General features: G+C 41.3%; 2 protein-coding genes across 5 annotated transcripts in view; one reads left to right on the top strand and one right to left on the bottom strand.

Moving 5' to 3' along the window:
- LOC143700786 (RNA polymerase II elongation factor ELL2) overlaps positions 1-2,499 on the top strand; it is a 43,379-nt gene extending 40,880 nt beyond the window's left edge. For all 4 annotated transcript variants that reach the window (XM_077194423.1, XM_077194422.1, XM_077194421.1 and 1 more), the window contains 2 exons: positions 47-91; positions 555-2,499. In XM_077194423.1, coding sequence (XP_077050538.1) covers positions 47-91; positions 555-665 — 156 coding nt within the window. In that variant the 3' untranslated portion in view covers positions 666-2,499. The remainder of the gene's footprint in view (positions 1-46; positions 92-554) is intronic.
- Positions 2,500-8,979: 6,480 nt separating this feature from the next.
- On the bottom strand, positions 8,980-11,776 carry pex11a (peroxisomal biogenesis factor 11 alpha). The gene is made up of 3 exons (XM_077194430.1): positions 11,348-11,776; positions 11,118-11,233; positions 8,980-10,283 (listed from the first exon to the last, which is right to left on the bottom strand). The coding sequence occupies exons 1-3, from the start codon at positions 11,602-11,604 to the stop codon at positions 9,715-9,717; spliced, it is 942 nt and encodes a 313-aa protein (XP_077050545.1). The 5' UTR covers positions 11,605-11,776; the 3' UTR covers positions 8,980-9,714.
- Between the last annotated feature and the right edge of the window lie 379 nt (positions 11,777-12,155).

Raw genomic sequence — 12,155 nt, 5'->3', positions numbered from 1 at the left:
GTCAGAGGTTATTTTAGATTAATATGTTTGATTTGTATTATTTTAGGTAATGGAAGAACAAATAATGGAGAAGTATAGGAAGTATAAGAAGGTAAGAGAATTGGATTGTGTTTGAAAAGCACATTGAACTCCCATAACTGCATATTTAATATGTTAGGGACTGTCCAAACTAGAGCTAGGCTTAAATATACTAACTTAAGTATGAGCCTCGTTTTAATATTCTAATATAAATTCTTAAAATCCCATTTACTTAATATTTTTAATTAGCTTTTTTTAAAAATATATTTTCATTTTATTTTATGTGCTTTTGTCATTTGTATGTTTTTAAAAAAAAAATATATATATTTAGATTGAACTATTCTCAGTTAATAACATTACTGGACCGTTCATGCCTTGTATTCTGGGTCTATATGAAATCCGAACATTATATGAAGTGCATCTCACGTCCTGCAGATGTCGCCATTTTTGATACCCAGTGCGAAAGCCCCTAAAGTATCAATATTGATTTACTTGTTTGATTTTCAACATGTTTATGATCTTCTCTATCCCTGTAGAAGTTTCCAGGCTACCGGGAAGAAAAGAAACGCTGCGAGTATCTCCATCAGAAACTCTCTCACATCAAAGGCCTGATTCTGGACTATGACCGCACACAAGCGCTCTCCTAGTGCCAGCCATTCCCCTCTGCCCCTCCTTCCCAGTCTGCTCGTACGGACCAAAAGACTCCTCAGTGGAAAAATCCAGGACCAAGTGTCTCTCCTTGAGAACGACTAAGCATTTCCACATCTTTCCTCCGCACAAACTGTGGGTAACTGTGGAGTCAGAGGATCTAAGTCCAAAGGCCAAGACCTCCGACTAGTGACTTAAGCCCTTTAAAGTTTCTGATTTTGATAAAAAGTGTTGAGGAATTTGGTTAGACGTGAGACACAACCTAAGCCAAAATAGTTTTTTCCCCCCACCCAAATGCAGCGTACGTGTAACAGTTGCCCTCGATCTTTGAGCTCTGACCTTCAAGGCTACAGGCTGCTTTTAAGGTACAATCATAAAGCCTGGACGATGAGAGATGATTATCTTATCCATGTTCGCTGTCTGTTATCGAAGCACAGTTTCTATTTTTAAAATATTTTACTGAATGTATATTTGTACACTTGTAAGATCTTGACATCTATAATAGAGCGTTTAATCACTGGATAGAATAAGGGAAACCTGGAATTTTCTCAGCTCTGGGGTGATCCTACCGAACTGTGTAGAGTACGAGGGTGCAATCCGTCATATGAACGTCTGTGAAAGCACCTACTATCAGACACTCAGTTAGACCAGACCTTTCTCTTCGGTGTGTGTAGCCACATGATATGAGCTCTGGGATCCAAATTTAATCTCAAATTCCTGTAGCCAATTGTGTAATGAAAGGAAAGGTGCTTAACCTGGATGCATCAAAATGAGAGGGGAAAAAAATCAAATATGACAAACATATATGGAAGATGGTTTCCATCACAGAATAAAAAATGAAGGTAATTGCGATCTTGCAATTCTGCCTTTTTTCTCACAATTGTGTAATATAAACTCTCAATTGCGAGTTATAAAGTCAGAATTGTGGGATATAAACTAGCAATTACAAGAAAAAAAGTCAAAATTGTGAGTCACAATTCCTTTTTTTTTTTTTATTCAGTGGCAGAAACCAGCTTCCATAAACATTCAGAAGTGATAATATTCTCATGATTTTTGTGTCCAGTGCTCAAACCACTACAGCACACTGTGTCCTTAAAATAATGATGTTGATAACATTATTATTATGATTTGGACACTAAACAGCTGAAACAATCATGTTTTAAAGCACATTTAATTATTTTTATCCTTTTTTAACAAAAAATGTATTGATTAATGAAAGAACATATTCATGACCTTATCTGTTGGATATGTTACAGGAACTTTGATGTATTTTTTTTATTGTCATGTTTAATTTCTTTGAAGTTTGAAATAACACTGCATTCTTTCCCTTTAAAGCATGAAGGTGTTTCTCTTAAATCCAATTTATTTTTGTTTGGGTCATGTTTTATGTGAATGAAAGTATACAGTATGTCTGTTTTCCCAGAATGTAGGACTTGATGAACACAAACTGAGGATCTCACTGGTCTTCTACTTTACATAATGGTCCGTCTCAAACACCAAACGTTGTAGAAGCAGAGTCTTTCCAAAGTCCCTCTATGTCCGTGTCATTCCTGTTCATGCCCATAGCCTCATGTACATTATGGAAGTATTTTTTGTCACTTTTGCGCTTTGACATTTCTCTTGTGGAGACTGCTGATCTGTTATTTATGTCACTACAGTGTTAGTTCCTCTAATCCTTGATCCTGATTTGTTATCTGGCTGGAAAACTGATAGATAAATAAATGCCAAAATAGCATTGCTCTTTATATTGTTAACAATTTGTTTCATCCTTTCATGGGGCAACTTCATGTATTGATGTAGATGCCTTAAATAAACTGGACCACATTAACTTAATTCTATGGACATGTCTTCTGAATTTCACTGCTTTGTGTGTTTAGCACAGTGTTGCTATTGTTAACTAAAACTATTAAAATATTTTTGTTTATTGAAATAAAGCTTAAAATGAAAAACTAAAATTGTCTTAGCAGCTAACTGAAATAAAATGTTTAGGTTTAAACACTAAAACTGAAAATATATATAAAAAAGTGAATTCAAAATATTAAACACTATTGAAGTATATAAATAATACTAAAATAATATTAGTTTAGCACACTGACTACCTGATATCACAGGGTAATTAAATACTGTTGTTTCACATTTAATAGCAGTCAAAAGATCTCTCATTTTGAAGGACAAAAAATTGCAATTATCTCATCCAAGAATGAATCTACTAAAGGTTTTACTTTACCAAAAAGCTGTTTTAACTAATGCTGTTGTCCACCGACTTTTTCATTTCCAGTTCTGAATATGGATGGATGAGGCATTTAATTCGGCATGAAATTATTATTATTTTTTTTTTTCAGCATCATAACTTGATCTTCCACTAACTTTTCTCTGGTGACCTACACTGGACTTCTCCGATCATTTTGTCTGCTTAAATCCCGCCCGAGCGTTTAAATGTTATCAAAAAACGCAGGACATTAAGACGCGCTCCCCATCCATTATGATCGGGGCGTCAAATACCCTTGTAAGTCTCGTGCCCGCGCACACAGGAAGCTTTTCCGCCCGGAGCGCTGCTCGCGTGTCAAAAGTGAAAAAAGAATGATCATCTCACATAAATCAGCCGGTTTCGGCTTTCAGCGAGCAGCCATTGCTAGAGTTGGGGTACTCGGACTCGAGTCCAATTTTGAATGAACTCGGACTTGTCACGCACTCGGATGAATTTGTACTCGGACTTGACACGGACTCGGACATTTTAGACTCGGAAAAATGTCCGAGTCCAGTCGAGTCAGGGTACTAGAGGACACAATATTATTCAAAAAGAAAACCAAATTACTTGTGTTGTTTCCGCGTTGAGCATTAGCCAATCACAAACATGTATATTAAGCGCATGAACACAGTGGCTAATCAGAGGTATTTTAGAGTCAAAATTCGCTTAAAATGTATGTTCAGAATTAGCACAAGCTTTATCCTTTCGCAAATCCCATCATAAACAAAGTCTTGACACGATATAAATGAGAAATTCACTGTGCAGTGTGGACACTTCAGTGTTTATGACGAGAGTTTTAGGGAGAGTGCAGAACGCGGTAAGTGATGGCTTAAAGGGAGCGCTATCGACAATCTAAATAATAATTTTGTTTTTCGTGCTTCTAGAGGACCAGTGGTTACGTTCACACTGCAAACTATAAAGAGTGATAAATGCATTTAAATGTGGGAGTGAATCCGAATTGTTACATTTACACTTTAGTCATAAGTTTACATACACCTTTCAAAATCTCCAAAATGGAATTTTTATTTATTTATTAATAAGAAGGATCATAAAAACATTGTTTATATTTAGTACTGCACTGAAAAAGCTTTTTCACATGACAGATGTTTAATAGCCTAGTCCACAAGACAAAATACAAACACAAAATACAGGACAAATTACTTGATTGTAAATATCATTACCTGACACACAATATTACAATCAAGTAATTTATCTTGTATTTTGTGTTTGTATCCACAACTGTTTTTTTGTTTTGCTCTTGTTTTTGTTTTGTTTTTTGTAATGGTTGTTCATGAGGAAAAATCCTCACGCTCCTGCACATTCTTTGCTTTTCCAGCATCTTCTGCATATTTGACTCCTCACTAGCAGTGACTATGATTGTGAGATCCATCTTTTCGCACTGGTGACAACTGAGGGACTCAAACACAACTATCACAAACCCTGCAAACACTTAGTGATGCTCAAGAAGTCCATTAAGGATGAAACTGGATGTAAATTGTTCTTATTTTGTTGAAAAATTATATTGATTTAGTCCTGCCCTTCAGAGACTAAAAAATATATTAGCATGTAAAACAAAATAAGAAAACTTTAAACATCACCATTTGCTCAATGTTTACCCCTGGCTCTTAATGCATCGTGTTCCATTCTTGAGCATTACCTTGCAGATTCTGAAAGATGTACAATAGGAAAACGTATGACTTTGACTATACATTGCAATCATGTTGTAAGGTTTAAAAAATTAATTTAAGATCTCAGTGTTGAGACCTTTCGCCGGAATTTGATTGACAGGCGATCTGACCAATCATAATGCAGATACCGCCATTTTTGTCCGAAAAACAAACCAAATCAGTTAGTAGATTAAAGTCAGTGGACTTGAACTTGAAAAATGGTGTGTATTGATATCTTTTTGCAGTTCTGATTTTCATTCATGTTTAATTTGTGCTATAACTAGAATAGATTATCAGTTCATGTGCTGCTTGAACTGAGGCCTACACATTAAAGCACCACAAAACAGGATTTATTGTTTGAATTTCATAATAATTATAAAAATGTAAAAGATGAGACTTTATTTCATCCCAAAAGTAGGCTGCTCTGTCTTGTATGTTGGCGCATATTCAGTGTCCTCTTTGCTTCGCAATATATTTTTCACTGTGTGAGAACATTTGGAGTGAGAGCGGAACGGCTTGTCGGACGTAACAACAGTAACTAAGAGGGGCGGGTCTTTGTGAAAGGTCAATTTCAAATCATTTCAATCTTTGTGGACTCGGCTGGACTCGACTCGGACGTTAAGGACTCGGACTCAAGTCCGACTCGGCCCTCTTTGGACTCGGACTCGATTGTTAAGGACTTGGACTTGACTCGGACTCGACAAAGGTGGACTCGGACCCAACACTAGCCATTGCCCAGAACCGAGAGCGCGCTCACATAGCTGCGTGGGAAACTATCCCAGGGATTTCAGAATGGGTGCTGAGCACAATAAAGCAGGGCTATACACTTCAATTCATTAGCCGTCCCCCGCGCTTTCAAGCCCGGACCGCGACGATAGTGAATGCGGAAGTAGCACACCTACTTCACACAGAAATAGCAAAGCTGCTGTGCAAAGGGGCTATAGAAAAGGTACCGCCTTCTCTGAGCGAGTCAGGTTTTTACAGCCGATATTTTCTCGTACCCAAGAAGGACGGAGCTTTCAGACCTATCCTAGATCTGAGACATTTGAAAAAAGTGCTTGCGAAAAGACCGTTCAAAATGCTTACGACCAGGAAAATCCTCGCGCACGTTCGCCCGAGGGACTGGTTTATTTCTCTAGATCTGAAGGATGCCTATTTTCAGATTCAAATAATAACCCCTCACAGGCAATTTTTGAGAATCGCCTTCGACGGTCAGGTATATCAATACACCGTCCTGCCGTTCGGCCTGTCCCTAGCACCCCGTACATTTACGAAGTGCATGGACGCAGCGCTCGCCTCCCTGAGAAGTCAGGGTCTGCGAATAATGAACTATCCGGACAATTGGCTGATATTAGCACACTCAGAGACAGAACTGCTATCTCACAGAACAGTGCTTCTCAGTCACCTGGAAAGCTTGGGTCTCACGGTCTGGACCAAGAGCTCATTACTGCCCAGCCAGTCAACACGCACGCTGTGTTCGCCCCCTAGCCGCATCTTTCCAGAAGGGCAGCTTTCTCCCTTTGAAAACATTTCAAAGGATGTTGGGCTGTATGGCTTCAGCTGGGCCTACTGCGCATGCGCCCGCTCCAACGCTGGTTGAATGCTCGCGCGTCCCGCCGAGCCTGGGTTTCTGGCGGCCAGAAAATCAGAGTGACTCAGACCTGCATAGCGGCACTGCAGCCCTGGTTAGTAGCCGACTGGTACCAGCAGGGAGTGATGATGGGAACCATCTCTTATCGGAAAGTCATTTCGACAGACGCGTCTAACTCGGGTTGGGGCGCGCTGTTCGAGGGCAGACCAGTCTTCGGCCAGTGGTCAGACCAAGAGAAGTGTTTTCACATAAACTGTCTGGAAATGATACCGGTCGAGAACGCGCTGAAGCTCTTCCTCCCGTTCATACAGGACCAACATGTTCTTGTCTGCTCGGACTACATGTCTGTGGTATCCTATGTAAACCGTCAGGGCGGTGTCAGATCCAGAAATCTCTGCAATCTGACGGAACGCCTCCTTATTTGGTCTCAGATGCACATGCGGTTGGCTGAGGGCGGCGCATGTGCCTGGCCATTTGAACGACGGCCCAGACAAACTGTCCAGGGTTAATGTTCCCCCAGGGGAATGGTCCCTGCACCCCCAAACGGTCCAGAAGCTGTGGCGCCTATTCGGCAGAGCGGAAGTCGACCTATTTGTGTCAAAAGACAACGCTCAATTGCCGACGTTCTTCTCGAAGGACGAGGACGCGCTGGCCCAGGTTTGGCCCAGCCTCCCGCTATATGCTTTCCCTCCTGTCTCTCTGTTACCACAGATGATCAAGAGAATCAGAGAAAATGGCACCACTCGGTGCTCCTCATAGCCCCGCGTTGGGAGAATCAGATTTGGTTCCCGGAACTAGCACGGCTGTCACTTACAGCTCCGTGGCCGATTCCGGTGAGGGCAGATCTTCTCTCTCAGGCTTGCGGCGCGATCTGGCATCCCCATCCAGAGCGCTGGTCTCTGCACGCATGGTTGATCAACGGGTACTTGTTGCCCTGCCAGAAGGAGTGATGAACACGATCACGCAGTCTAGAGCTCCTTCCACGAGAAGGCTCTACGCGTCTAAATGGTCGGTGTTCTCCGGATGGTGCACCGACAGGGGTCTGGACCCACGGACATGCGGGGTGGCGCATCTGCTCACCTTCCTACAAGAGCTGTTGGATAAGGGGAGGTCCCCATCCACGCTCAAAGTATATGTAGCAGCCGTGGCAGCGTTCGCAGAATCGACGCACGGCCAGTCACTGGGAAGACATGAGTTGGTCATCCGCTTCCTTAGAGGAGTTAGAAGGATAAACCCGCCGCGCCCCCCGTCAGTTCCTATGTAGGATCTTTCATTGGTCCTCGAGGCCCTGAAAGCCTTTCCATTTGAACCACTAGACTCCGTGGGGTTGAAATATCTATCACTGAAAACCGTCTTTCTGACTGCACTGTCGTCAGTCAAACGTAAAACGTGTGGGGGACCTGCATGCGCTGTCTGTCAGCGCGTCGTGTCTTGAGTTGGGGCCGAATGACTCTAAAGTCATCCTCAGACCTAGACATGACTATGTTCCTAAAGTGATGGGCACTCCATTCAGAGCGCAAGTTATTTCGCTGTCAGCTCTGACAGCGAAATTGAGGTGAATCTCCTCTGCCCTGTCAGGGTGCTGAGATTTTACATTACGCGCTCCGCCTCCTTCAGGCGTTCAGAACAGCTTTTTGTTTTGTTTGGTGGGCACACCAAGGGTCTCGCCTCCTCGAAACAGAGCCTGTCCAGATGGATAGTGAACGCTATAGCAGCTGCTTACGCGTCAAAAGATCTGCAATGCCCTCTGGGCATCAGGGCTCATTCCACGAGAGGTGTGGCCTCGTCGTGGGCGTGGTCCAGTGGGATTTCTATCCATGACATATGTGTAGCGGCGGGCTGGAGCTCTCCGTCTACCTTTGTCAGGTTTTATAACCTAGAAGTTCCTGCCTTGCAGGCTAAACTTTTGTCAGTTTGAAGGAGAGGTGTATTCTGCCCAGATCTTCCTGCTCAGATCACTCTCACGTGACTCAGCTCTCCTGGTTGAGCTGCACTAGTAGGGTATGTGCCATGTGCCTATACAGACCAGCGTGCTGCTCTGTATTCCCTATGTGTGCTTGTGTACAAGTGATGGCCCGCGTGGCTGGCCACCTTATTTTTTCCACTAATGGGGTTCCCCTGAAAGTTCGGGGTCTCATGGTGGATGCTTGGCGCGCCCGGCGTTGACAAAGTGTTCCCGTAGCGTAAGCTAAACTTACGCAATACGAGAGAACCTCTCGTAAGAGAACGATACTCGGTTACTAAACGTAACCTCGGTTCTCTCTAGAGAGGGAACGATTGCGTAACCGGCCGTGCTCGCGCCACGAGCGACATCGCTTCAGTCGACGAAAAACCAGGGAAGTCAGCCTACTACAGCCCCTACTTTTATACGCTAAGCCACGCCCATTCCAGCGGGCTGTGACGCTATGAATGCGCGAGCGCCCTTCATTGGGCGTGACGTCACGCCGGGCTCACTGGTAGGCTGCAGCAGTTGCCCACAGGGCAGCCAATGAGCACGCGAGATGACCTGCTCTAGGTCTGCTAGCTGCTGCACTGCGTTGATAATGAATACAAAATTAAGGATAATTTTTTGGCTTCAATATCTCGAGAAGATGAATCTTTCCCGTAGCATAAGCTAAACTTACGCAATACTCGTTCCCTCTCTAGAGAGAACCGAGGTTACGTTTAGTAATCTCGATATTTAATCGATATTTACATATTCTGTATCCATAAGAATTTTGTTTTTACCCTTACTATTGTGTCTAATGTGGGGGGTAAAACTGCTGCAATATTCTTTTGGCAGATGTGAGAAAAAATACACCAAAACCTTTTTAAACAGTGCATAAAAACTCCTTTATTAAAGTTCACAGTTTGTTTTTAGACCAGTTTGTGCTGATAACCAATTATGCAGAATCAGAATGTAATAAAACCAAAATTGGAAATGAGTAATGACAACTAACAAAACCCTGTCTGACACCTTAAATAACATGTAAACGACTATAGGATTTGTCAGGATGAGGTAGAATAGATCTAATTTTCAAAGATGATTCTCCACATAAAAGAGCCTAAATGTTAAGCACATATTTTAAAAAAGCTGTGCATCTGCCACCATAAAGAGCAGCTTTTGCCTGGAACATAAATGTCACAAGCTCCAAAAATCATCTCAATATCATCAGTACCAAAGTGATATAATCTCTATTAAAAGTAGCCTACTAAGCTTAATATACAGGTGTATTATTTCACTGCAGCTGCCATGATAACACAACAGACACGGCAAGGCACTCTATTTAATGAAAGTGTACACAGCATGTGGTCAAACATACACACTGTGAAATCTCAACTAAATGATGCTATTTTTTAAATTATTTTTTGCAGGTGCACTGCTGCATTATGGGTATGTTCTATTTTCCTATCTCCCTTATTCAAGGATTATGTTGATCCCTTCACAAAAGCTTAATGGAAGTCTAATTTAACACTAAAAGTAATCAAAACATGTGTTAGGAAAGCATCCTTATTCAAGACGTTCTGGATGTTACTCTAAAGCATTTTCCTCATTCCCTAAATCATGGCTTGATTCTGAGGTTGGGCCTCAAGACTGACAGTATACCTATCAGAGAGGAAACCAGCCCACAGAAGCCCACCACCCCTGCATTAGTCTGGTAAACGCCCATTTTGTCAAGTGGAATGAAAAGGTCACACACATTTTTAAGTGTATCGAGAGCCACAGATGGCTGACCTCTGAGGCTCTCGAGGAGAAGGAAGAGGAATGCATCAAGCTGAGGCACTATGACACAAGCCACATCCGGGATTTCATTAAGGTGCTGGTCGACTTTTTGCTGGTAGCGTCTGTCCCGAGACTTCTGCGCCATGAGTTGGACGATCACATAGATGTCTCTGGTTAGATTTATGACCAAGGACAGGAAATAGAAGCGAGTGGAGTTTAAGCTCCAGCGCTCCTTGTCGATATCTTGTATTAGCCCGATACTTCTGGCCCAAAGTATGTTGTCACAGATGAAGTACAAGGCACGGCTGAGGTTGGCAAAAGTCAGGCAAAAGCGCAGCACAGGGTCAGAAATATGAAGAGTGCTCTTTGCTGCATTGATAGAGTTCACAGTGTTCCCAAGCCTGAATACTGAAAAAGAGCAAAACAGACCCATTATGAATGATATTCTTCTCATTTCTCATTTGGGGGAAGAGTCGGAATGTCTAGTTTAACTGCACGAGAAGGAACTTCAGATTTAACAAGCAAGTCGGGATTGTTTTGACGTTTAAAAACTAATTTTGGACCTTCTATAAAAATACCTGATAATTTCGGATCACTAGAAGTAATATATGCCATAAAAACCCTGATACTTTAGGATCACTAAAAGTAATATGCCAATGCTTATTTAAAGCTTTACGGAATTCCGCAGCTAATGCTGAAAACGTAACAGTGCAAATGGGAGCGTTGAAGTGTTGCTTTTTATTAACCTTATATCATCAAATTTCTTTTTTTTATTTTCGATCCATTCTTCACAGCAACCCCAAACAAGAAAACATGTAGGGTGGGATATGTAGGGCTGGATTTTATACATCGTGAATTGATTGTATGGTTTTGGTTTGCTTTTGCTGTGATCTCATGTGATTGAAGGGTTGCCCGCCCTCGCGCCAGTATACACGTCATCAGAGAAGAGGTTTCAATGGGAGAGGGATGTCACTTTGATTAAAGATATCAAAAAGAAACATGTGTAGGTATAAATCATTTATAATGAATACTGCAATATTCCATGAAAATATAATAAGTTTATTTAGATTTTAGGGTGACTTTAAGTAGAAGACATGTTATTAAACTGTAAAGTTAGGTTATTAGAGAGATAAGAAATGTAACTGACATCATAAATAGTACTAGTAACTACTGAAAAATAAAGAAAATAACTTTAGTCTTGTGTTTGATTGTTTTGTGTTATGTAACAGTAAATGTTCTTACGCTTCCGCCCCGAACTCATATTAGACTCCAAAAACTGCAGCTTTTTCACCAGCTCTTTTCTCTTCGCTTCATTTCTCAGGAGGTATTTCGCCAAAGCGCATGCATATTGGGTTGCTCTAAAGCAAACGAACAAATCAAATGTTCAGACATAGTCTAGCTCATCTTTTATAGGAAATCATTTCAGTCAATGTTGTTTTGAGGGATGACAAGCTTTGATAAGAGGCACTGACCTGAATATGCGGTCCCTTCCTTGACTTTGGTTAGTGAAGCTAATGAAAGTTTCCATGTGTGCAACAGCAGCAACAAAACTGTGCAAAATTCTTTCAGGATTCTTTGAGGGGTAAATGACTAAAAAATCGAAAAACAGTTCATACTCAAAGTTAAAGATCCGTGTTGGTGTTGTTGTCACTGTATGTCCTGTCAAAACCACACGATCATGCGCATAGATCCTGCGTGCGTGTTTGTGGGATATGAGGTGAAAGTTCATGCAACATACAAAACACGCTGAACTAAAGAACAAACTTCAGATCGATTTACTAAATTATTGTGTCGCGCTTTTAAAAAAAAACAGGTTCTGGCTGACTAATTATAAATGAATGATATTTAAAAAATGTATAACGTACAGAGTTTTTTTTTGTTGTTTTTTTGCGACAGAGTCCGATTCATTTTCCGGAATCGGTTCTTTCAAACAGTTCGTTTTCCAGTTTTACGTCATTACGTAATTGCGTCATCTCAAGGTCCCTGTCATCACAGTCTGATTTATATAAAAAATTTCTGATAGGCCATGTAGACCGTGTTTTTATTGTAAATAAAGTCATCACAGTTTTGTTTGTTGCAATTCTAATTCAGTCATAAACTTTACTTTTTATTTGTAAAATTTCTTCTTCTCGGCTATAACGTACTTTTCGCCCCAAAAGTAAAATTGAAAGATCCGACTGAAAAGAGCGATTCTTTCACGTTCACTGTAGGGTCAATGCCGTTGACGCGCGCTCCAGCGGCGTCTATGTATTTATTATGTCTATGGATGGAACAGTCACA

The sequence above is a fragment of the Siphateles boraxobius genome, unplaced genomic scaffold, assembly GCF_051911475.1.
Source record: "Siphateles boraxobius isolate OS27281-9 unplaced genomic scaffold, OSU_SipBor_1 32, whole genome shotgun sequence".
Taxonomy (NCBI): domain Eukaryota; kingdom Metazoa; phylum Chordata; class Actinopteri; order Cypriniformes; family Leuciscidae; genus Siphateles; species Siphateles boraxobius.
This window is presented reverse-complemented; position numbering and strand designations above follow the sequence as displayed.

Bases quoted from the DNA above. Each gene is read 5' to 3' on its own strand.
- pex11a (XM_077194430.1), bottom strand. From the start codon at position 11,604: ATGAACTTTCACCTCATATCCCACAAACACGCACGCAGGATCTATGCG. The intron at 11,234-11,347 runs GTCAGTGCCTCT...CGTTTGCTTTAG, and splicing joins GGAAGGGACCGCATATTCAG to AGCAACCCAATATGCATGCG. The intron at 10,284-11,117 runs GTAAGAACATTT...GCTCTTTTTCAG, and splicing joins TATGAGTTCGGGGCGGAAGC to TATTCAGGCTTGGGAACACT.